Here is a 25,351-nt window from a genome sequence, read left to right as displayed (position 1 = left end):
TAACAACAAAACGTCACTTGGCCTTGAGTTTTGATTTTTATTGTAGGTTCATTTCTTTTCCAGACCTGCAGAGGACATTTGTACTTCCTTTTTAAGAGCCTTGTCTTTTCATTTTGTCTTCTTTCCCCGTCTTGGCAATGCATTAAAAACCCAATGATGTGAGTCTCGCTCTGTTTCTCAATACTGTTTCAACGGAGGGGAAGGGGGACAGAAAAAGGGTCACAAATTAAGACTTTGGAAAGAAGACAAAGACGGGATGTGGCGTGAGGGAAGGTGAAGACCGGAAAATAATGGCTTGATTTGACCACTACAGTACTTTGTTTTGTATTGCAACGTCTTTCTCACTTTAAAGTCACATCAAATAACCAGCAGAGTCCCAGATATGACATTGAAGTTTCAAAATATAGTTTTTTTCCATGGCAATCTCATATGGTGCCATACACATAAAAAATCCACCATATTGTAGCTAGGCTGCCACTGCCGGCTGTGCACGTCAAAGATCCATTATAACCAGGTTGCTATCGACTGCCCTCGAAGTCAAATATGCATTATAGATATCTTGCCGTAGACCGTGATCGTCCTCAAAGATCCATTGGAGCGAGGTTGCCATATACCGCGATTGACGTCAAAATACCCACGGTACCTAGGCTGCCGTAGCAGTCAAAGATCCATTTTAGGTAGGCTGCTATGGACAACTACGGCGGTCAAAGAATAAAATGATAGCTATGCTACCGGCGATTGACATAACAGATTAATTTTATCGAAGCTCCCGTAGACGACAACAGACACCAATGATCGATTTGAACTAGGCTGCCATTGACGGCTCTTGATGACACGGATCCATTATAGCTAGGCTGGCATGGACGTAGACCGGAGGTCAAAATTCCATCGTAGCTAGCTAGGTTGCCATAGAGAGCCATCGTTGTCTAAAATCTAGTTGGTACGTCACTAGATGTTTTGTGGTAAACACTGCTAAAATGTCACAGTAAGAAAAATCCACATTTCTTAATTGTGTTTTTTGAAGATTTGACAAATATGCTGCAAAATTAGCATTTTGGCAGTTATTATTGGTATTTGAAATCCACGAATGAACACTTTGTGGCTGCAAATTGTACTGTATTGACCACACATTGTTATATTACAAAGTAATGACTACTGTAGAATCCGTTTTTTGCCGTCATACAAAATTTTGCAGCTCATATGAATTCCGCCAGACACTAGATGACTTCACACATGGTTTTAAATGAGCTATTTTATGACCATTTTGCGTGCGTATGGAAAGTCGCAGTAACATACATCTTTGTGACTCGTGCACACCGTTTCGAATGTCATATGTGGGGCTCTGTATTGAAACCGTTCACAAGGGACTGCGCCCCCTTTTTGCCCAATCGATGAAACGCCGTGCAGGCCGGGGGGAGCAGAGAAGTCCGTTCCTCTTTACTTGGTGGCTGTCCATGTTAGGGTTAGGCTACTTCAGGTACCACACGGTGGCACTTGCGAGTAACAACTCTAACCCTCGTGCGCAGGATGCGTGCCACCGTCTCCCATAGGGGGCGTTACCCCTTTTATTTCCCCCTGCCACCATCCCCTTGCAATCGGGACCCGCTCTACCCTCTGATGCAGAGGTTCAGCGAAAATGTCCCTCAGTAGAATGGTATGAAGACCATCGGCTCTGCACCCCCCTTCCTAAACTGGAGAACCACCGCGCATACCCTGCAGTTTTTGATCCCCGAAAGTTCTTTCCAAAGCCAAGCAACAACTATCATTTACGATTGACGGCTTGCTTTCTCTCTTAGAATCTCCCTGCCCCCTTCAGGATTAGACAGTTATCTGTTCCAAGAATAGTTCACACTTTGTTAATCACATTTTTTTTTTAAAAGACCCTTACTTAAGTTTGTCAGTGTTGGGGTGCTCATTGCTAGGCTGGATCGCCTCCTCCCTCAACGCCCCCATCTGGGCTTAGAGTGTAGTGATGATAAAGAACAGGTTATATAGATGGTTGGTGTGCCACCAATAAAAAGAGGAAAAAAATGGACCAAAAGAAAGTACGGTTGTTACTTTGTTAATCATCTTTCATCCTCTGCAGATTGATGCGTTTCGCTTTTGAGCGAGAAGGGTGGGTGGGGGTACATAAGTGGCGGGGAAACGGGAGTCCTAGTCACTTTTTCAGTGGCGGTCCGCGGCGGCGCTCTGTAGCAATTCTGTGGCGGGCTGTCCCGGGGGTCTGAAAGCGGTCTGGAAGCCTGGCGGGGGGGAGTGGAAGTGGCTGGCGGGGTTCGCCGTGACGGGGGGCAGGTAGGGGGCCCAGCCGGCAGGGGCTCTGTGGTGGAGGGGGAGGTGGCCGTCCAGGATGCCGCCGTGTAGGGTTTGGGGGGCGGGCGGCGCCGCGGAACCTGCCGGACCATCCATTTCTGTGAGAGCCTGCAGAGATTTCAGCCAGTGGGGGGGATTGTCGTCCTGCAGACAGTCCAAACTGGCGGCAGCCGAGGCCGGGATGCCTGGACGCAAAAAAATTCTGGTAAGTCGCCCGTGGGGCTGCAAATGATTTGTCGACAGAAATCGATAGGAGAAATAATTGGCGCCAGACAGGTTTTTCCACAAAGTGAGGCATCTCTACATAAATTCCTGACTATGAGGCAAACTTAAAAACACCAAATTGGCCAGAAATTTGATGGCGAAGAAGTGGAGAGATTGTTCAACCTATCGTAATACAGAACGAAAGGCATTATGCAAATCAGTGTTTACGGCATCCTTATTTAACAATAGTGTGTTAGTGAGATAAGCTCTAATGCCTTTTCAAATGTTATGTGTACCAGTGGTGTTGGCGCCCGCCCACACTGTCCGACTTGGGTTCTAATCTACTGATATAGATAGATAGATAGATAGATAGATAGATACTTTATTCATCCCCGAAGGGAAATTCACTTTTCCAGCAGCATCCCTGAGCTGAGAACAATCGAAAATAACACGGGAGCTGCTGGAGTGGCTGCCATTCGTGACGGCGCCGGAGAAACGATTCAATTTGAATCATGTACAAACAAACAAACAATTGAATCATGTACAAGAAACGATTCAATTTGAATCATGTACAAACAAACAAACAATTGAATCATGTACAAACAAACATATACAGTAAGTGTATAAAGAGCCCAATGGTTATAAATGAAGAAACACTTAATTTCTTTTAGCTGGGAGCAACCTATGAAAATAGAAGAGGGGTGCACCTTATAATCTGGTGCGCTTTATTGTGCAAAAAATACAATACAATAAGACCTCGGTTATCGCGGTTAATGGGGACCAACACCACCTGCGATAAGTGAAAATCCGCGAGGTAACGACGCCCCTTCAAAAAAATAATAAAAAAAAATCTCATCTCATCATCTGCACCGCTTATCCTTATTAAGGTTGCGGGGGGGCTGGAGCCCATCCCAGCCATCTCCGGGCAGTGGGCAGGGGACACCCTGAACTGCTTGCCAGCCAATCGCAGCTGCAAATCACATTAGTTCTCGCAGCTAGCTGCGTTCTTCATCGACGCACGAGCCGAATGATCCACCGCTAAGAGTCGTACAGTTGGGCGATTTTACGTCCGCCCGGGATGATTGGAGACAAATTGACGACAAGGTTTTTGCCGCAAGTACCGTTCGGTCACTCCCGCGAGCGAGCCCCTAACCCGCGGCGCGGGTACTTTCGGGCGCGATACGCACGTCACCGACAGTTACGGGGGTCCCGCGCACGTCCGCCGCATTTCGCCCGCCGCGCGCGGACGGCCGCCTGTCGTCGCGCCGCGCTACTGGGGTTGCGCCGCGCTACTGGGGTCGTCGGACGAGTGGGCTCCCCCCAGTTACGGGGGTAGCCCGATCACGCCCGCCGCCTGTTCTCGGTTCGCGCCGTGTGACACCGCGTTCGCCGAACTCGCTCCGTCACGCAGCCCGGGAGTGACCTCCGCCGAAAGTTTGAAAAGCAGACCTTGCGTATCATGGCAGTACCACGGTAATGCAAGAACATTGATAAAGGATAGTAAACAGTTCGGTCACCAAATTCTTCAAGTGTGCGGAGCTGCTAGGCAAACCGTGCCTTGACGTATGTGCTTTAAATACAAACTACCTCATTGATCAGGGTTTACTTTTATCCTCGGGGAAGCGAATGGTCAGTTGTAGAGATTTTTTTAGAGAACAGTCTTTTTCGGCTTGACTTGCTAAAAAGAGTCAGATTTTTCAGCTCCCGGGGCTGTTTTTGACGTTTCATCCATAAATTACCATGTATAATGAATTATTAGAATGACTTAATTAGGGGGGAAATAAAGCAAAAGTAACACTTAGACTAACAATAAAAACCACAGTTTCACTTATTACAATTTATAAAATACAATTCGAAATAGTTTTTGCATTTCAGCATATTTTTATAGCACTAACATTTTTATATTTTATGGTTTCGTTTTTTTCGAGGGATTTTGTGTTGTTGACCTACTCTAAATCAGTTCAGTGTGTAAAGGCAAAAATTGTTTGAACTTTACAATTCATTTTTTGTAAATCGGTAAATAATTCATATTTCATGCGTTTCGCAGGGGATGCTCTGCAAAACATAGGAAATGACCAATTAATGTGCATAACAATTTGGTGCATTACATTTTGTTATTACTGTTAATAGATCAATTTTAAAAAACAAAAACTGAGGAGCTGTTAGGGAGCCGAAAGAGCCGGCTCTCTAAATAGAGCTGTCCTCTTGGGTGCACCAGTAGGGGGAGATGACACTTTATATGACAACGCCGTAGGAACAAGCCACCAGAGGATTGTCAATGTCATTTACACACATTTGTTTTTATCTTTTTGTCACTTGATACATGGCTTCTAAACTGTGACTGCCAAGAAACATTGCAATGGCAAGAATTTCAAGCATTTTCAAGCATCATCCAAAATTCAAGCTGAAAACACAACGTTAAAATTTAAGCATTTCTTAAGGATTTCAAGCACCCATACGAACCCTGAATATATTAGTCGCTCTATTGAATGGTGTCATGATCCCAAAATACATGACTACACACATATTATTTATAATATGCCTTAGTCAGATCGTTTTTGATGCGTGTGGGTGTTTCGGGGAGCCAACCTGTGATAATGGCGGGGTCCATCCAGCTGGCAGCGCTGTCCCAGCTCAGGCTGTGTGAAAGGCCGGCCGGGGCGCCGATGTGGTTAACACTGTTTGACGAGGAGGACGAGGAGGAGGACGAGGAGTTGGGGAGGCCCCCGAAGTTGATGTTGATGTTGGGCAGGAGAGCTCGCAGGCCGTCTTGCCACTCTTTCACATTCAGGCCTTCTATAGAGCCGCTGTTTTCTGCAGGGATGGCGAAGCAAGGGGAAACGGATGTTACTTGTCAGTACATAATGTTCTTTTTCTTCCAAACAATTTTGTGGGATGAGAACAAAAAGTTTTGCTGGAGGAGGAAGGTAATCATGAAAACCATGCACTCCCAGAAAAATTTTATTCTGACATGTAGCAGTCAATGGAAGAGAATGAGATAAGCACACATAGGGTTCTATTGCACCAAAAAATCACTTGCCCCTTTGTGTAAAAATTGCTAGTGTGTCACAAAAGTGAGTACACTTCTCATATTTCTTCAAAGATTTTATTATAAAGTTTCATAGAAATGCAGTGAAGAAAGATTGCTTTGCCACAATGAAAATAAGTCTGTGTAAAGGTCATATAGCAGAGTAAATTTATTTTTCCTCTTAAAAAAAACTAACTATAGCCATCAATAACTAAAACCATGGCAAAAAAAGGGTGTACACCCTAAAGGCACTACAACCCTTTATATGTCCAGTCTGGAAGTACTCAGACCTTAAACTTCATGAACTTTCACATGATGGTGTACTCCCTTTTGTTGCAAATGGGTTTAGTTTATGACGGTTGTATTTTGAGTTTTTTTAGGGTTAAAATAAACTTACACGGCTAGAATAGCTTTGCAGACTACCTTTCATTGCGTCAAAGTGATGTTTTTTCAGTGGTGTTCTACTTAGCACTATAATAAAATCTCAGCAGAAATGTGAGGGGTTTACTCACTTGTGTCTTTTCAAGGGTGGTAAAAAAAAAATCAACAGTGACCTGGAAAAAGAAAAACCACCAATAATAACGACCTATGTATGAGCAATTTATGGGATGGCTAAATATTTTAGCCTAACCGATAACAATGTCACAGCTATTTGGATAGGCAAGTTCACTAAAATTGTAAAAAATTGCAAATTTTATATAATCTGTATTAGAATTGGACAAAAGAAAATATAATTATTTCCTATATTATTATACTCTGCTGTATAAAACAAATATACCAAGTGCAAGGTTTCTCTTTTTGGTTAAAGCCAAGACAGTATTAAAAGCTGCCAGGTGTATTTTAAAGCAGAAATACATAAGGCCATAAACATTTTGAATTCAAATGATCACAGAACAAATTCATTTGCATGATTTTTTTCTACCATTATTACTACCATTAGTAGTAGTTAATTGTGGCAAGAATCACACCAAAGACAATCACTCTGACGTGACCTCTTGGACTGCAGACTGAAGACCTCTGGCTAAGATGTTGTGGTACATGCAAGACAATACCTGAGATAGGGATTCCTCCCAGACCCGTGCTGTGCTGAGGAGGCAGATTCAGGTCCAGGAAATTACTATGTGAGGCAGCACTGGCTGAGTGGTTCAAGTGTGTGAGGTTATTCCGCAACGGGACGCCCATCCAAGGGAGTCTGGTGGCTTGCTGCTGCTGTTGCTGCTGCTGCCTGGCCTGACTGCTTTGAGTGGTGGGGAAACTACAGGAGGCGTAGATGGCTCTGTGGTGCAGCATGGGGATGCGGGGAAGGGCGCCAGGAAAGTGATGGGCGTTGCCGTTAGGCGGAGGCATGCCGGGGCCGTGACTGTTCCCTTGAATGAGGGACCCCGGGGAGGCGGGGCCCGTATCCTGAACAGACAGTTCCTTCTCTATCAGGTCGGCCAGGGCCTTGCGGGTGACGTCGAACGGGTCGAAGCCCAAATCGTCGTCCTGCTGTTTGCTGGATGCGCCGAAACCGAAGGCTGCCTGCCAGTCTGTAGACGACGACACCGGTATCGTCTCTGTAGCCAGATCAAACATGAATGTCAACGAGGAAAAACTTCAATACATCATTTACCGGATTTTCCAGACTATAAGGCACACGCAAAGCCCTAAAAAGCCTAGAAATCTAAACGTGTGCCTTGTGACCCAGTGCGCCAGGTGAACGGAAAAAATAAGTCCATAGTTGTGTATTATTATACAGCGCCACTAAGGACATGGATGACGTAGGAAAGGCAATAAGTTTTATCTCATCATCACAGAATTTTTGTCAGGATACCAGACAAAAATGTTAGAGAAATAAAACAGAAAGTAACTAAAAATCTGGATTGAATTTGGTTACACTTTTTTCTTAGATCAAACTAAGCAATGAAAGTGACAAACAGTCAAATTATGCGGGCATGCATTTATTCATAGCTTTTGGGATGACTAAATTACTTCCCACAATGACTTTCTCTTTGTTCCGTTAAAAATCTTGTGCGCTTTGTAAAAACTTTGCGATTCTGTGATAAAATAATGAATTTCAGTAGTCCTAAACCAATTCTGTACCACAGACTGGTTTAACGTCCGACATTATTCTCAAGGGCTAGCCCAATAATAAAAGACAACATGGTACCATGACTAGAAAAAATGTGATGATGACATAAAACCATACATCATCTGAATACCTACTAGTCGAGTGGATAGGATCCAGTCCAGCTATCCCTTCAGCCGTGATCCTGGTTCGATTTGCGTGGCATCCATTTTTTTTTTAAATTGTGTTTAGCGATACGTTTCAACTGATCAATCAATGCACAAATACATACTTATTTTAGTGCAACCCCAAGCTTATGCTGTAGTTTTAATTATATGCTCCTTATAGTCCGGTGAGGATTATATAGGAGAAAATATCACAAAATACTGCTTTTTAGGCCTTATGATCCGGTGCGCCTTATAGTGCAAATAATGTGGTTACTATTAGCTTCTCTTTTTAACAAAGCTTTATTCTTTGGCTGCGAGGTGGTGCCAAAACAGTTCTTTTAGATACTGTTTTGCGTGGTTTGCTATAATTTTATGGTCAACTTGATCAGAGCAAAAGCTAAACTAATGTGTTAAAACGTCTGACTCCTTATGAGCAGAAGATTAAATTCCAGAACATACGGACAGTTCTTCACAACTTTATGGGCCTTTCTTGCCTTCAAGTGAACAAGCAAACTATTCAGCCAGATAGCTGCTGCTTGTGAAAGAAACAGTTCTAATTCTAGACACTTCATTCCCTTTTATCCATGTGCAAGCACTTTTTAGACCCAAAGAAAACAAAATTTAAATTCAAGTGTTTGAAGAATGTCAACCCCTCTGCTTGCACTACTTAACAACTCCCGGGAAATGGACACACATTGCATAATGTGTGCACGCGAGCAGAACCTCACATGGGAAAACCCATCTTTGTTAACATGTACATAACTTTAACTCTTCATTAAATACAAAAGGACAAAGACAGTGTGTGGAATACAACATATCAACATCCTCAGAGATCATGAAATGATATTTTGGTGGATTAACACAATGGTCAGCAGCCAACAGGCCGCAGACGGTAGCCGCACAGGATTAAAATAAAGTTAATTTACTTTTGCCTTATTATTTGCTTACACGGTACAAAATATGCATTTTTTTTTTACCCACAAAATCGCTCAAAGTTTGTTGGTAAAAAAAAATCAGTTGAAAATGTTGCTCATCACATTTGCACAACATTGGATGCAACCGGAATCGAACCCTGATCACATCGGCGGAAGCGCCGAATCCTAATCGTTAGAACACTTGGGATGTAGATAACATAGGAAAAGGCATTCTATTTCATCGCATCAACATACTATTCGGTACCACCTTGTCAGTGGGACCATCTTAAAAATAATATAATTTAAAATAATTGACAGGGTAAACTATGAACACAATACCAAAATGAAATCTTGAATGTATTAATTTAACGTCCTCCACAGTTCGTTTCCTTGCTTATGTTTTTATTTTCTACGTTCATTTATATCTTTCAGGACGTTTTTTTCCATTCCATAACATTTGTCTCTGATTCTGTGCATAAAAATAGTGTGATAAGATAAAAATCGAGTGCTTTTTCCTATGTCATCTACATCCCTGGTGGTCTAGTGATTACACAGTGGATTTAGGCTTATTTTTATTATTATAAAAAAATCATTGGGCAAGGCTGAAAATATATAAGACAATAAACCGGTCCGTGGTACAGAAAAGGTTGGGGATCACTGGATAAATATATTTGTATACACCAGAGGCATAATAGTCATAGTATTGTGTTTGGGTTAGTAGTGTTGAATAGAAAAAAAAATAGAGACTTAATTTAAGAGAAAATTCCTTCTTTCACTTCCCTTTACGATAGCTCTCCATTTTAACAAAATGGAATTGCTTCTAGCCATGCTAATTTAAACGTAATAATGGATTCCAGGACAAAATTATACCCCTTTGATTTGACAATATTACCTTATTATCAATACTCTAATTGTAAATGGCACAAAATATACCTTAAAATGTTTATTTTGGGATACACAGCATCTGTGCTTATCCATCCCAAATTATTATATTACCAGGCTAGTGGATTTGTTTTTTCGCTAAAGCCTAAGACATTTTTCCTCTCGAGTCAAAATAATCAACAATAACATACTTTTGTTAAAAATGATAAAAAAGAAAAACTCACTGAGAATGATAAAATAAACTTGTGTTACCTGACGTGAAGAGGCTGTGTGGTTCAGGAGTCATGGGCCAGTCAGCGCTGCGGGGGTTGCTTGGAAATGGGGGCAGACCGCTAGGGAGGGGATTGGGGTGTCGGAAATTGCTGTTGTCCGAAAACAGTGACTGGGACTCGGCCGCTGCCCCCTCGAAGGGTGAGCGAGCTGTGAGGTCCGACACGCTGATGGGTACCACCAGGCTGGGCTTGGTCAAACCCGGCGGAGGAGACGGGGAATCACTTGTGGGTATCTTAACAGAAAGAAAACAATAACCCGCGTTTGTTTCCTGTCCAACTTGTTCATTTAGGGGTGAAATCAAGTCTCTAAAGCGGTTCTACCTGTTGTATAGTATCTCCGTTCACCATGCAGATTGACTCAGTAGGCTTGTCACTGGGGCTGCAAGCACAGTATTGCATGGGTTGGAATAACCAAGCGATATAGAATATACTTAACTCCTGGTGTAACCTGCCCTACCTGTTGCTGTCACAGTTTGAGGAGAAGGGGGACATGGCAGTGCATTGGCCGGGAACGAGGTCTGTATCTAGACCATCCGAGGAGAGGCCCTCCTGGTCTAGATAGTCTAGTAGCGGAGGAGACTTTCGGTCTTCTGAAAGTCCATTGGCTAGTTTGCTATGCCCCGACAACGTGGGCCACCCATCTTTACCATTGCTACTGTTTTGTCTGTCACCGGGGAGGACAGGAAGGAACAAAATGTGAGAAATCACAAGTTCAAAATAATTAAATACTGTCATATGACTCAAATTCTGACCTTTGTGTTAAGCCTGATTTACTCTTTGATTTTTCTGTTCCACAAGCTGGTGGTTGTAAAAAGCTAGGATTTAATTTATACAGGTCTTGGAGGAGTTTTTGCTCATATTCTTGATGTTTCCCTGCCTGAAAAGGTGAAATTAAAGTGAGGCCATGCAAATATCAAGGAGTCAAGATGCCAACAATGATATTATTACCTGCATTTCGTCTTTAGTAAAACTAGCTGCTTCGTCTCCTAGCTCGTGTAGATACATACAATCGGGTTTAGGACACTGCATACTTTTAAGAAAGTAACTGCAGTACTTTGTTGTGCCTAAAGAGGCCTGCCAGAGCAAGATGAGGATAAAAAAAAAAATTGAAACTCATTCACTAGTGCATGCGTTTTTCAGGGCCAACGGTAAAATCTGCACACAAAGGCTACCTTGAGTGTTCTGCCATCAACCACCACATTGTTCACACACTGTATAGCTCTTAGCGCGTCTTCGGGGCGGACGTAGGTGACGTACGCACTGGCGCTCGGACCCTGGACCATTACAAGTATGAAGAAGGGACAAATCAGACAGACAGCTGCTGCAATGATTCAGTTATTGCTTTAGTTTTTTGATTGGAATATATGCTGTCAAAATGAACCCCATATTGTAAACTTAATTTCATTCGTTGCTACAAAATGTATTGAACATTTTTTATTGATGGTGAACAGCAAAGAAAGTTTTCCCTCACTTATACCATATAACTTAACAAAATTAGGGCCGTTGCTTCTGTAAAGTGCTAGAGTCCGACTTTCCCTCCTCCTCTGTTCAACCCTCCTTTGTCCTGTGCTAACATTACTCTACCAAACCATTCAAGGGCACAGTTTCCTTCAAAACACAAGTCATCACATTGATTTGCACACGAATAAAAAATACTTTGTCATAGGCTCAGTAGCGCTATGGAGATCTAACTTGAATATCCCCCCCCACTATAGGCACATTAATTCATTCATTTTACGAAACACTCACTAGGATTGCATGGTTGTTGAAGCGAATCTCAGATGCCGTCGGGCAGTGGACACCCTGGACTGAGTGCCAGTCAATCACAGGGCACAGAGTCATAAAATCATTCACACACACACACATTAATCCGAAGGGACAATTTGGAGTCAACAATCAACCTGCCTTGCATGTTTTTGGAACGTTGGAGGCAACTGCAGTGCCTGGAGAAAACCCACGCAGACACAGAAAGAACATGCAAACACCACAGAGGGAGACCGTAAATTGGAAATCAGATCTAGGATGCCCCAACTGTAATGCGGACATGCCTAAGCATCAAGTTTCAACAGAAATGGACCAAGAACACACTTACGCAAAATATATATTAAAAAAAAAAAATTTGACTGTCCATTTTAGAAGAAAAACTATTGTGAATGACAATTATCGTATCTTACTGAGACAAATCTTTAAGACCAAGAAGCTTCATTAGGAGCGGAGATAATAGAACCGGAAGCACAAAATGTTAATGCACAGTGCACACTATAACTTATTAAATTATATAATTGTTTTATTTAAAAACTCGATTTTATAATACTCGTCAGTCTGCACTGGATTTTATAAGGAACAATTGTTTGAATTACAATGGTCACAAATGCAACAATGAAAACGAGAAGTCACTATTCACCATCCAGCCATCTACAAGGCTAATAAAGGCAAATAAAGTGAAGAGAACACGTTAAGCAAATGATCCTTGTACCCAAAATAGAATTTTAAAATCCTTGTACCTGACCATTACAACATCAGCATGTAAAAACCAAAAAGTTATCCAAGCCATTTGTTACTTGAGTACATGTATCAATACATTTTATAACACTTTGAAACATAAATCCATAAGTACAATAATAACAATGTTCACGTTTGGAATCTTAAATGTTGGGAAGGGAAAAAAATGAATAAATCTGAATGTCTTTGAACTCACCTGTGACCCAGCATATGATGTACTGTTGTTGATGACCACTTTATGGATCTTCCCAAATTTCCCAAAATACTCTGGTCGTTTTAGGACCTGCAAGTGCAACAAAAACATGTTTGAGCTCTTTTCATACACAATTGTAGTCATTGTTGAACAGGTTCCTTCAGATAAGATAAAATATGTTTACTTTTGGAAAAGAAACCAGAAGACCAAAAGCCCATAAAAGAAAAATTGATGGTTCCAACAAAGTCATAACTACTGTTTGAGCTTGCCGTGCTCACCTCTGGGTCAGCGAGGCGCTGTGAGAGTCCCACCACAAACACCAAGTTCCTCTGGACCACTCGGACGCTGCCCAAATGCTTGCGGTTCTCGGTCACCTTCTGCTTTTTCTCGTTCTGTTTCTGTTTCTTTTCATTCTTTATCCTTTGAATCTCTTCTTGTGACAGAGGTTTGTACACAGCAGGGTCCTCTGGGTATGGCTGCACAAAAACAAAACATAAAAAACTAAGTCCATTATCCCCGTGACCTTACAGTGGATTTGGGTTTTTGTTGAGTCGGCCCTCAGGAGGAAAATGTTCACTAAGACACTAGGAAAGTAACTGTGACTGGATTGACCGTAAGGAAGGGTTTCCCTGGACAATTTGGTGGAATGCTCAGTCTCCCAGAATAATAAGCATTTTATCTATCACTCGTGCCAACAAAAGATGAATCATTATATTGCCGACATCCATTTAATTAACCACTTCTGTTTGTGAGAACTGATGGACATGTAAGAGCTCTGCCGCACGTGTCCGTTTACCGTATAGTCACGACCATAAGGCGCACATAAAAGTCTCAGATTTTCCTCAAATTGTGCAGTGCGCCCTATCGCCCTGTGTCTTATGCAAAGCGGTGGTATGCAAAGCGGTGGCCATAGGGTTGGGCGCCTGCACCCAAGACTGGGAGGTCACAGGTTCGAGCCTTGGCCGAGTCAAGACTTCCAACATTTTTTGGGGAAATTCGATGTTTTTGTGAGATCGTTCACATTCCAACTAAATGTGACATGTATGCGATCTCCTGTGACTTTTATCCCTTCTCCCGTGTTTGCCACAAGCAAAAGAGGACATGTGACGTCACATGCAATGCATTGTTTGAGGAAGCAGTCAGCAATGATAATGCAGTAACATATCAAACAATTTGAAAGTTATTGCTTGGGTTCTTTCATTTTAAGAAACAGTGTCATTTTACCACCTGAACCTGGACTAGGGTGGCGCAGAAATTTACAGCGGATAAAAATGAAAAGGATTGTAGACACTTGACTAAGGTGTCTGCCAGGACTGTTGTTCTAGCTTTCAGAAAGTGACCCTGGAAGTGAAGAATGTGAACCTTTTAATTGAGATTTAGAAAGGCTGTTCTGGTCAGAAACAGAGAACGAAAATTGTGATGGTTATGTTATATGGATTACTGATATAGATTGCTGATAAAATTAGCTTTATCTGTATGTTCCACTTTGTAATCAATACTTAAACCACAATGAAACTTGGTTTTGGTTCCGTTGCGCTTTTAAATAGGCACACTAGTATGCTTATCTGGGTTGCAGTAACAAGGCCGCAAGCAGATGGCTCCCGCGCCTTATCGTGCAAATTCAAAACTACATTGCAGTGCTGCGGAATATCTTCCATGTTCAAGTCATTCTTCATAGTCCAGTCTTCATTGTTTGTAATTGGTGTCCTTATTTTCCCCATAGTCTATCCATTTTTCCCATGTGTCCACTAATTAAAACTCCTGTATTCCTACTTAAACCAGTTTTACATTTACTAGGTCAACAAAGATCATTAGGTAAGCCTTCCTTACCTTTCTGCAGGCTGGGCAAAGGCCGTTCTCGTCTGTCCGGATGCGGTGCCAACAGAAGCGGCAAATCTGGTAGCCGCAGGTGCAGGGGAAAAAGTTGACATCGTCGATCTCCAACGGCTCCATGCACAGAGGGCACTCCATGGGGTCGTCCTTCATTTCAGGGCTATGGGACATCCTACGGCGTGGCGAGGCTGAGCGTTAAAGCTGTCACGGAACACAGAGCTGCAAGGAAAGTGTGACATTGTTGAAATCTAATAATTTCGAAGTGATGGAAAAAATGTTAATCGATTATTTATTTGTTAAGAAGATTTAAATTAAATGCTGTCTGTTCCAAGGCTTGTGTAGCTGCCAGAGTGGATCTATTCGCCTTCTAAGAGTTTTTTGACATTCACAAGCTTGAGCTACAATGCCACTGGGCGCTTTCCTAGGGTCGCGAAAGGAAGAACAATCCTGGAAAAGGGAAAGCTAAAAAAAATAATGCTTCTGATAGAGCAAGTGTAAATCGAGTGGGTGAAGCATTTGAAGCAAAAATGTTGTCCCTTAGCACACGTTGCCATGGTTTGCTTATGTAGTTATCATGATGCAGAGAATATACTTTACAATGGTGTCCTGATACACATTTTTTTATCTCATGTTCTGATATTGTAGCTGGGAATACTATTATTTTCTGATCAAATATCAACATAAAATATACATACTATACATATAAATGCTATATACATATACATACTATACATACACACCCAATCAAAAAATATTAAAAATCACAAACATTTGAGGGGAAATTAATTTTCTACTGTACTTCCCAAGTCTGAGTAGAGCTGGAAAAGAATTCCACATGAATGCGAGGAAAATATGGTACTCGATTTCAGTCATTCGCAGGGAAAGGATACCATCAATTCCGGACAATAAGCTGCGACTCTTGTCACAAGCTTTCAACCCCGCGGCCTATGTAATGATTCTGCTAATTTAGGCATTTTTTCTAACGCCCGCTAGTGGCGCCTGAGCGGTAAAGGTAAGATTGAGACATGTGGAATATATTTGAGGAAGAAGTTTCATGTAACTTTGTGCTTAATGCATGAAGAAAACTAGCATGGACAGACCCTCATCATTGTGCCAATCAAAAAGGGAGCATAACTACCATATTGGGAATCATTTTAAAAGTCAGTTTATTTGTAAACGGAAATAATGTGGCAAAATGAACCGATTACAAGAAGCAACATATAACGAAGCAGAAATGTTTTAGGCGGATTTCTTTTCATTTGTTGGCGTTATTGTGAGTTTTGGTGTAAATATTTCACACGGTTGGATTCTATGGACTCTCCTTGATGTAACAAAGCCATTTTTCTGGACATTAAAAGAAGCTGAAGACAGCCAGGAGTCGTAATGGTGAGTTACCTCGGCCTTATAGTTTTCGGGTATTTTGTTTCAGACTGATCGTGATGTTTCTCTGATGAGTATATCCTGAATCCCAAGAGTCTAAGCCAGGGGTGGCGAAAAAGTTAGACACAAAGAGACGAAATTTTTAACTTTGAAAGTCAAAGAGCCACACCACGCACTGACCTGCCATGACAGACAGACACACACAATTAAAAACATATTATTTCCCATAACACACTCCCTTCCTTACAATACAAGTATTGTTCTTGTGTTGATTTCAAGGAAAGAGTCCACCCTCAATACACACACAAAAAACTAAACATGAAACAGGGCAAAGAGCCACAGTATATATGATGAGTCAAAGAGCCGCATTCTTATTGGCCAAAAGCCGCATGCAGCTCTAGAGCCACGTTTTTGCCACCCCTGGTCTAAGCTTTCTGAAGATATGTGGCATACGTATTTCAGTAACTGGTGACATTGTACAGGCACGTGTTTATCAATAGTCCAGTGACCGGCTGGTGGGTCGTCAGAACGTTAAAGGGTAAAGGTACCGTATATTATTATAACTCTGTCTACCGTCTTTCTTTGTACAGATCTCATGCTTCAATATGGGCATATGCAGCTTATAGTCAGTTGCGGCTTATGTATGTACAAAATGGTTTCTCATTCAAAAATCTGCTGGGTGAGGCTTATAATCAGCTATCCTCTATAATCCGAAAATTACAGTTGTTTAAGACAAACAACACTTCAAATATAAATAATGCAGAGTCTTTAATGTATCAAATACGAGCAAGGGAGTAGAGTTGTTTCCAGCAATATCGAGCAATCATTGCTTTGTACCCACCAATAGTATGTTATCACAATTAAAAAACTATCAACGTCTTATTTACCTATCAGTGCATATAGGTTAAATCACTTTCTCTGCTGAAGCGCCAATGCATATGGCCAATGTGATTGGCTGTGCCTTACCCATATTTCACATGAGACTTATGTTTGGTTATGATTTGATGGGCACCAATGCCAACCCCAAACTTATATCCTCCATTAGGAGGGCTTTGTGTAAGAAAGAATAAAAGGTTGACTTAGCAAAAAAAATATATGATCTTAGAACCTCAAAGAATGTCAAACAAAGAGGACAATTAAAATAGTCTTTATTAAAGGACTTTTAACCTCACTAGCCTCAGAGAGTGTCTTCCCCGGAGCCATAACTACACTACGAGCGCACACAAAATAGTTAAAAAGATATCTGACATATTCATAGAGAAAATATATTCCCATTTCATTTTTTACACAATGTTTATGCAACTTGTCATGGCACTATTTTATGATGCACTTACAACCCAGGCCAGTCTTCAAATAAAAAAAGGTATTTACCTACCATATTTTAGCACAATGATGTTGACGCACCATTTTATGATGCACTAAATGTCCAGTATACAAGGACCTTGTAAATATTGCCTATGCAGCATATTAATTTTTAATCTTATTTTTTTATCTTAATTATTGCATTTTTATCCCGAAGTGTCAAGTTTAATTTTGTTGTAAACAATGTACACTAAGTTGTAATCAATGGCAATAAAAAAATTCTAATTCTAAATCAGGTAGCGTCTTCAGTTCAAAGGGTCAACACAAGATCAGCACAAAACAGACAAAAATTGCGCCGATATGTTCAGGGATAACTGCATGGTACAAGACATCGGTATAAATAACGTGTTGTTAGCAGTCATGCTCTACTTAGTATGTGACAACACGCGCTGCCAGAACTTGGGAGTCCGACCCAGATTTGTGGACCCAAGAAGAAAAGGGAAGCGCAAAGGGGAGGAAAATAAACAGCAGTATTTAAAACGCTGCCCTTGCTTGATGGCAATAGAGCTGTCAAGCAATCATTGGACTTGTGTGCAGTGCAAAGAAAATCAGTCCAATTTGTTCGTTGTAAAACCTTTTGACAGATGTTATACGATCGAAGCTAACATTAGCCGCTGTTCACATAAAGGGAAATTGGCTTTTTATATAAGATGGCAGAGAGAGAGGGGGGAAATGAGGGAGAGGCAGAGATTTTAGTGTAACTCCTCCGCCCAGGGGCAGAGTTTGAATGCCCCACGGTTAAACAACTTTCAAAAACGGTTGCCACGACGTGACGTTGTCCCCTATACATACTGACAGTTCGCTTGAAGATACCCGCCTAGCATCGGCTAACCTAGCATGCTAACAGCGGAGACGTACAGCGGAGGCTTAGGGACGCGGCCTAGCAATGCTAACGATAAACTGGCCGCAACTTGCCCGCAGTTCAAAAGCCTGACAGCGCTATTATTGCCAAGGGGATACTCAACAGGGGCTCGGCGACTGTAAAAAAGCCGGCCATCGTCGGTTCGTAGGGCGGGCGAAGGAGAGTTAGCTCGTGCTAGCAAGTTGGCTTACGTTAGCGTTACTTACCCTGTCCGTATTTAGCTTAAGATTCCACTCCAAGAGAGTCACACCGAATTGGGCGGGGACTGAGCGCCAATGTGTGTGAAATGTCAAAATGTCTCGAAGCGGTCACTTAGGATAACCGTCGATGTGGTGCTGTGTTTTAACTAAAAAGCTATAAAGGTGTATTTTGCCCCTGTCTTTTCTTTAGTATTGAGGAGACAATTTACGCTCAAACCACCATCTTAGCTAGCATTAAAATAGGGAGGAGGGAGTGTAGTACAAAACGCTACGGAGTCTGCGCAAACTATTGATGCATTGTGGGGGATAGAGTTTTTGAATCTGCCTTTACCCCGCCTCGACGGATGACTGAAACTAAAATTAAAAAAGAGGAAATCGAAAATAAAACGTAGAATGTAGAATACCATTTATATTACATCTGAAATAAATAAAAACAAATAAAAATGTACAGTACACTACGTCCTGTTGAATCTATTCTATTCTATTCTATTCTATTCTATTCTATTCTATTCTATTCTATTCTACACACTTTTGACTGCCCCCTCATTAACTGTCGACTGCATGAAATAAAGACGTGAAAAAGACGCGTTTTAATTGATATTAAATTACAATTATTGATTCTCGTATACATTTCTACATTCATTTTACATGTTTAATTATGATCTTTATTTTTGCATGTATGTTCATTTTTTTATTTATATGTTGCTGTTTTATTTCAATGTATTTCTTTTAAATTCCAGAATTCATATTTCACGTCTGTTTTTATTTTTACTTCTGTTTTTATTTCTATATGTTCATTTATATTTTGTGCTTTCGTGGTCATTTTGAATACGTTTCAGAATTAATGTTTCATGTATGTTTTTAATGTTACTTTTATCAATCCGGTACACACCTTCCCTATTATTTACAATATTTTGTGTAAATTCACCTTTTGTGTTAACAATCATATGTCTTTTTTACCTATTTACTAAATTATAACTTATAATGGATGATAGATTTGATCTGCAACCTCAGTGGAACTGTGTAAATTTGGGCTTGAAAACACACATATATTTTGTTGCTTATGAATGACCGACTAATTAACCTGACACGCATGTTTTTGGAATGTGGTACTGGAGTGCCAGGAGGAAACCCACGCAAGCACGGGGAGAACATGCTGAATCTACACGGGGAAGTTAGTTGGACTTGAACCCTAGACCTCTGCACCGTGGGGCTGTGCACTAACCACCCAGCTGCCATGCTGCCATTTTACAGGTATATCATACTTCAAATATTTTATATTTTATCTTCATTTTCTATTGTTTGTTATTGCATCATCCGTTGCAGCCTGGTCACCCTGGAACAGGGATGACCTCATGTGCGGTCCCTTCTTGAGGTTTCTTTATTTTCCTCATGTTGAGGTTTTTGAGTTTTTCCTTGCCCTCATGTAGGTTTTACATCAGGGGATGGTGTCATAATAGTCTGTGGTTTGCAATAATCTGTGGTCTGGTCAGCCCTTTGAGACTCTTTGTGATTAAGGGCTATACAAATAAACATGACTTGACGTGACTGGTCATTGTCTTAATAGATTAGTTTTGTATCATATTTTACACAATTCACACATGTGTTTTTTTAAAAAAACATCTGTGTATAAAATAATTCCAAATGATTAGACTGTTAACATACTTACTGTAAACGTTCTGTGTTTTTAAAACAATTCATCTTAAAGGGAGTGTGTGTAGTTTGAAAAGTCCTTCAAAAGTTTGAAATTAAATACTTTCTCTATTAAGTATGTGTTAACGATGCCCATCTGAGTTCAAAGAGCCATTATATAAATATGTTTACCCTTACGCTGGAGGAGAGGTGAGGGGGTGTGGGGGGGAGAGTGATTTCACGCATCTACTGGCAGTTGTCTTTTATCCTACGATGGAAATGGTGAAAGTAAGAAAAGCACTGTTTCAGATACAGTTCAAATGCCGACACAGATCCCCCAAAAGAGGAAAAAGTAAGAGTTTATTCGAGCGTGGCTAAGAATTTCACATACAAAAGGAGCGCAATGATGATTTGACCCAGATGTAAGCCAGTAAATATTTTGAATTTATGAATAGCACCTTTAAACATAGGCTTTTATAAAACAGTCCTGCATTTCTGCATATATTTTATTATATCTTTTGACAGGACAACATTAACAAGATACTTGTTAAATACTCCATTTGTCGACTCATTCCGCCATCATAAGTTAAACTCCTGGCATATAACATATAAATGCCAAAATTAACACTGTCACTGCTCTGAACCAATATTCAAGTTTCTGGAAGACATTTGAAAATTAACTCACAAACTATGACCTCTAAATAGAATCAGTCAATCCACATGAATGTCGGTGTGGGCCAGCACTCATTTTCTATGTGGTCGGGCTGGACAGTTTGCAGATTCAGTTCAGGGGCAATAGGATGAGGCGAAGCCAGGGAAAGTCTGGCAGCCAGAAGACTCATTCGAACACAAGTTTCTGTGTCTTGGCCCTGGAGGATCCCCGCCATCAAAGCGCCTGCGAGGCTGCAAACAAGAAGATGATGTACTCTCTTTTGTGTGTTTTTTTCACAAGAACTACATGTATGTTGTACCTATCTCCTGCTCCCGAGACGTTCGTTGTCTCATATGTTGCTACACTCAGTGCAGGGTAGTAGACAGCACACAGTTTTCTTGTCTGCAAATACAGATTTTAGTTACTAGTGGATTTAGGGACGTGTGATAACTACTGGCCTGATAGTTATGACCAAATATGACCTCGCGGTTATCTCCCCGATGTGAAAAAAAGAGCCGCTTGACTATGCTATTATACTCAATCAGCTGACACTACTTGTTAGAAAGATTGTAAGGCTGTATTTCCTTATTATGTTATGTTTTGATTTTCTATCAAAGTAGCAGCACAATTTGTTTGTCTCTTGATAAGAATGGGGAGTATATTCTGCCCAGCCATGGCACGTGTGACCTTAAAGCTCCAGTGTGTAATATTTGACTACTAGATGGCACTGTTGTCTAATGTTAACCCAAAAAAGTGCCAATAGTACAACATAGCAGCAAACGAATCCAGAAAAACTTGGTGGCGACTATTAAGTATGGATTCCACTTAGTTAAAGATATTCAAATTTCTCGAAATGTTTTTATAAAATGTAACATTGAAATGATAGCTCATGGATTTTTGCTCACTATCCAAACCAATGGGGTTTTTTTTTGGTTTAACAGAATTGATTTTTTTGCCAATAAGAGGCACTACATTTTACACACAATGTCCCTTTAATATTGGAACACTTGTATAATATTTAGAAGTGGCTAAAACGATTTCAAATTAAGATAAATCACACGTAGTGCAGTGGTTAGCACGCTCGCTTACACACGAAAGGTCCCTGGTTTAAGACCAAGTGTAAACATGTTTGCCTGGAGAGGGATGGGCGCCACCAGGCTGTACTTGCTCAAGACACACCACAGGAAACAGTGCCCCCAGGGGTGAGTGGACCCCTAAAATAAGCACACTTCTCATAATATGGCATGATTTTATTTCTTATTTTTGCTTTTTGGGTTTCAACTTATAAAATTATCCAAACAAGAGGTGTCCAACTCATACCCTTGGGCAGGGGTCTCCAATGTGGTGCCCATGGGCACCATGGAGTCCCCTTAGATCACCTGATTCAATTTCTAACCGTCATGAGAAATCAATGACATCAGCAATGTCTTTAAAAACATTGTATTAGCGTTTGACTGCTTGTTTTAATCCTTCTTCTAATACTTACAACCTAGTAATAACATAATAACAACATTGTAACAACATAGTAATAACATACACTGCCGCGTTTAGGAATGTATTTAAAATGGGTAGCTCTGTACAAAAAGGCTGGCGTACACCTGCCCTAAGGCTACTTGCAATCATCCCCTTTTCAGCATCCTGTGGCATACAAAATATACATTGAGACAAATATCACTTTCTGCCCTGTGTTTCTGCCCTGTGTGAATTCCTAAAGCTATTTCACAAACCCTCAAATATTACATTATATTAAAATGTGCTTATCTTACTATAATTAGCTACAATTTTTGGTTCTTAGTGTGGAGATGGAGCAGAGGTGGGTAGTTACAAAGTACATTATCTCAGTTATATTTACTTGAGTAATTTTTGGGAAGTTTGTACTTCTAAGAGTATTTATAAATGCGTATACTTATACTTTTACTTGAGTAAATTTGTAAGAAAAAAAAAACGGTACTTTTACTCTGCTACATTAGGCAACATTGAAGTCGTTACTTTAGTACTTAATACTCCCCCTCCAAGTAAATACGCGTCTGTCTCCGATAAGGCCCATTTGTTTGAACGCAGAACTTTGTCAGGCTCTACCATCTTTAACCAATCAACATAGCAGCAGCATCACGCGACCCTATTTAACTTCAGTGCGGGGAAATTTTGTTTACGAATGAAACAGATCAAAAATGTCGCTTAGCAATACCCACTATAAGGACACAGAAGAGAAGGAGCACCTCTGGCCTCGCATCAAAAGAATGGTCCCCTTTAAAAGGCTGCAAAAGGCTATTCTACCCACCTCTGAGATGGAGCTAGTCCAGATGATATTGGGCTGTTGGCAACCCCTAAATCGTGAAAAATTCTCAATTATGGGTCACCACCGTGGTGCCCACAAGCACCGGGTACCTCCCTAACAACACCTGAGTAGCCCTTCGACTGGTTTCAAAATTGGTACACCAACAATAACTTATTGCGGTTTCTTTAGGAAATTCTGTAATTGGCGGGATAAATCTTAAATTTGACCAATTGTTCTAAAATTATTTTTAGAATGAGTCTATAATGTAAATAACTCAGTGAACCTATACAAGGCTTAAAAACCTATACTAGGTTAAGTGGTTGACTGAGCTAATTTAACTGTACTTCTAATAATTACAACCTGGTAATAACATGATAATAAAATAGTAATAACATGGTAGGTTGCCACCATTAGAATAGTTTAATTTAGCTCTACGACAGACAAAAAAGTTTAGGTTGACCATAGGAATCAGGAAAGTTCTTGCCTTCCTTTTCTTCCTTGGTTTCAAGTTGACAGAGCCAGCGAGGTGTTCCCCACAAAGCAGCACCCCATTCTCCCCCAGGGTCACTACCAGGCAGTGGAGATGCTCCAGGAGAGGGCGTGAGAGAGCCACAGCCAGACTCAGAACCTGCTCCAGAGAGTTAGGAAGCACTGGCAGCCCTACATGAAAGAACATCCTCATTTTCATACAAACACTTACACATTTTCTTATACAATGGACCCCCGGGATAAGGTGACCCTGTCTTAAGATGTTTTCACTCTACGGTGTGAAATAAAATGTGTTTCGCCCCCTCCTGAAGGCGCTTTCGCATTTATACATCATCAACAACAAAGTATTTTGTGTGACTGAATACATATATAGTTATGTCTCCTAAATGCCTGTCTGCAATTGGTCAACGTTATATAAAATGCTATGGTTGGCGTCATGGCATCATGAAAGTACAGATGTGCTATTGGCTGAATTACCTCCCAAAATGCCTTTTTTTTCTTTCAGTTCCGAATATTGTGCGCTTTTAAAAGACTAAGCGGGAATTTTTTGGACTGTATTCATTCACTACTGGTCGCAAGGCTTGCACTGATGCGAAAAGGAAAAGCAAAAACAATGTAACCATCGAAACAAAAGTTTGTGATTATTTATAAATACGAAGAAGGCACACAAATGGCCGCCTTTGCTATGTTGCATGGCCGTGACCAATGGACGATTTCTTTTAAAAATGAGGAGATTAAAGCAAGAAAATGTTATGACGGTATGACAATCCTTGCTAGTGAAGGGTCTAAAATCAATTTCATGTTTATTATGCTGTGTCTGTTGCCCAAACCTACCCCCCTGCAGCCACCCGCGACTCCACTGGACCAGCTCAAGAAACATCACAATACAATTTCATTTTTCCTTTACATGTATATTTATTTTTAATGTTATTTGATCATATACATGGATGTTGCATGCAAGTAGTTTTTTTTATGTCAATGAAAAAAAAAGTATATATATATATATATATATATATATATATATATATATATATATATATATATATATATATATATATATATATATATACCTTGTGAGCTATTTTGTGTTTTGTTTTTGTTGTTTGCGTTTCTCTTCATTGCACTTGATTGCAAATATTATTTTGCCTTTTTATCATGATGGTCTTTTTTTCTCGTTCACTTACCCCACTTCCAATGGATTCGTGTCATATCCCGGGGTTCTACTGGATTTCAAACAAAAAAATATTTTTACCTTCAGGTGTTTGAAGACCAAGTGTTTTGCTCATGGCGATCAATTCAGCCAGGTTGGGTGATGCGTAGGACAACGACTTCCAAGCGTCAGAGAGGAAAGGCTTACAAGCCTTTTCGGAATCCGTGGGCTCGTACCAGACTGCAAATTGATAGGAGTCAACAAAAATAGCTTCAAATTCAGGGATTTTCTCTTCTACCATTGATGTTGTGCTGTTTGGCGATAGAGAGAACATAACGGATGGTGGGGGTCGGGAGGTTCCCATCCAGACACACCAGAGAAGACGACAGAAGTTGCTTTTCAAACTGGGCCACCTAAAGAATGAACATAAGAGAGTACACTGCAAAATAATAAATCATGACAGAGAATGTTGCTCAGTTCAAGTTGTTTTTAAAAAAAAATAAAATAATAATAGTTATTTTATTAAAAGCAGATAAATTAAGCAACTAAAATGAACAAAACAATCTTAAAAATCAAATTCTACAGAAATGTTCTAATTTTAAGAAATGCTTATTTTTACAAGGTTATAAAAAATGATCAACAATTTTCCATATAAGAAAACTTAACCTATTTTAAGTTTAAATGTTCTTATTTTACAATAAAACAACGAGGTAATATATTCTCAAACAAGAAAGAAACTAGCACAAATATTTGTATGGATTCCATAAATGATTTCTTACCCCATGGGTAGAACAATTTACTTAGTTTAAGTTGAATTTCAGAATATTTGAACTTATATCCTTGATGGAATAAGAAAATTAGAGTCATTATCAGCATCTTTATCTAATCAAGCATATTGTGCATTATTTTTCCCATTTTAAGACACAAAGACAAGAAAAAATAGCTCAAATTTGCAAAACGAATTAGCATATGTAGTAAAATAGGAAAAAAT

At 40.4% G+C, this 25,351-nt stretch overlaps 2 protein-coding genes across 3 annotated transcripts in view; both read right to left on the bottom strand.

Annotated features, from left to right (window-relative positions):
- Window positions 1–23: 23 nt before the first annotated feature.
- On the bottom strand, window positions 24–18,425 carry cnot4a (CCR4-NOT transcription complex, subunit 4a). 2 transcript variants are annotated; one of them, XM_088340408.1, is made up of 13 exons: window positions 18,166–18,425; window positions 14,353–14,574; window positions 12,801–12,998; window positions 12,526–12,612; window positions 11,000–11,101; window positions 10,776–10,901; window positions 10,580–10,704; window positions 10,285–10,491; window positions 10,149–10,206; window positions 9,808–10,060; window positions 6,598–7,101; window positions 5,107–5,331; window positions 24–2,498 (listed from the first exon to the last, which is right to left on the bottom strand). In XM_088340408.1, the coding sequence occupies exons 2-13, from the start codon at window positions 14,524–14,526 to the stop codon at window positions 2,167–2,169; spliced, it is 2,391 nt and encodes a 796-aa protein (XP_088196534.1). In that variant the 5' UTR covers window positions 14,527–14,574; window positions 18,166–18,425; the 3' UTR covers window positions 24–2,166. The 2 variants fall into 2 exon arrangements, with proteins under 2 accessions (XP_088196534.1, XP_088196533.1); XM_088340407.1 differs by having other exon boundaries at window positions 11,000–11,108; window positions 12,527–12,612.
- Window positions 18,426–20,279: 1,854 nt separating this feature from the next.
- LOC148362830 (uncharacterized) overlaps window positions 20,280–25,351 on the bottom strand; it is a 17,303-nt gene continuing 12,231 nt past the window's right edge. Inside the window, exons 14-18 of the mRNA XM_088339333.1 lie at window positions 24,659–24,773; window positions 24,463–24,600; window positions 23,206–23,381; window positions 20,763–20,845; window positions 20,280–20,694 (exon numbers count right to left, since the gene is read on the bottom strand). Of these exons, the coding sequence (XP_088195459.1) occupies window positions 20,499–20,694; window positions 20,763–20,845; window positions 23,206–23,381; window positions 24,463–24,600; window positions 24,659–24,773 (708 nt within the window). The 3' untranslated portion in view covers window positions 20,280–20,498. The remainder of the gene's footprint in view (window positions 20,695–20,762; window positions 20,846–23,205; window positions 23,382–24,462; window positions 24,601–24,658; window positions 24,774–25,351) is intronic.

This window comes from Urocampus carinirostris, chromosome 7, assembly GCF_059441175.1.
Source record: "Urocampus carinirostris isolate Australia breed hairy pipefish chromosome 7, RoL_Ucar_1.0, whole genome shotgun sequence".
Classification (NCBI taxonomy): domain Eukaryota; kingdom Metazoa; phylum Chordata; class Actinopteri; order Syngnathiformes; family Syngnathidae; genus Urocampus; species Urocampus carinirostris.
This window is presented reverse-complemented; position numbering and strand designations above follow the sequence as displayed.

What these genes read in the sequence shown, in the direction of transcription:
- cnot4a (XM_088340407.1), bottom strand. Translation starts at nt 14,526, where the DNA reads ATGTCCCATAGCCCTGAAATGAAGGACGACCCCATGGAGTGCCCTCTG. An exon ending in GGGAGGAATCCCTATCTCAG is followed by an intron (nt 5,332 to 6,597) that starts GTATTGTCTTGC and finishes CCATCCCTGCAG; the next exon opens with AAAACAGCGGCTCTATAGAA. An exon ending in GGACCCCGCCATTATCACAG is followed by an intron (nt 2,499 to 5,106) that starts GTTGGCTCCCCG and finishes TTTTGCGTCCAG; the next exon opens with GCATCCCGGCCTCGGCTGCC.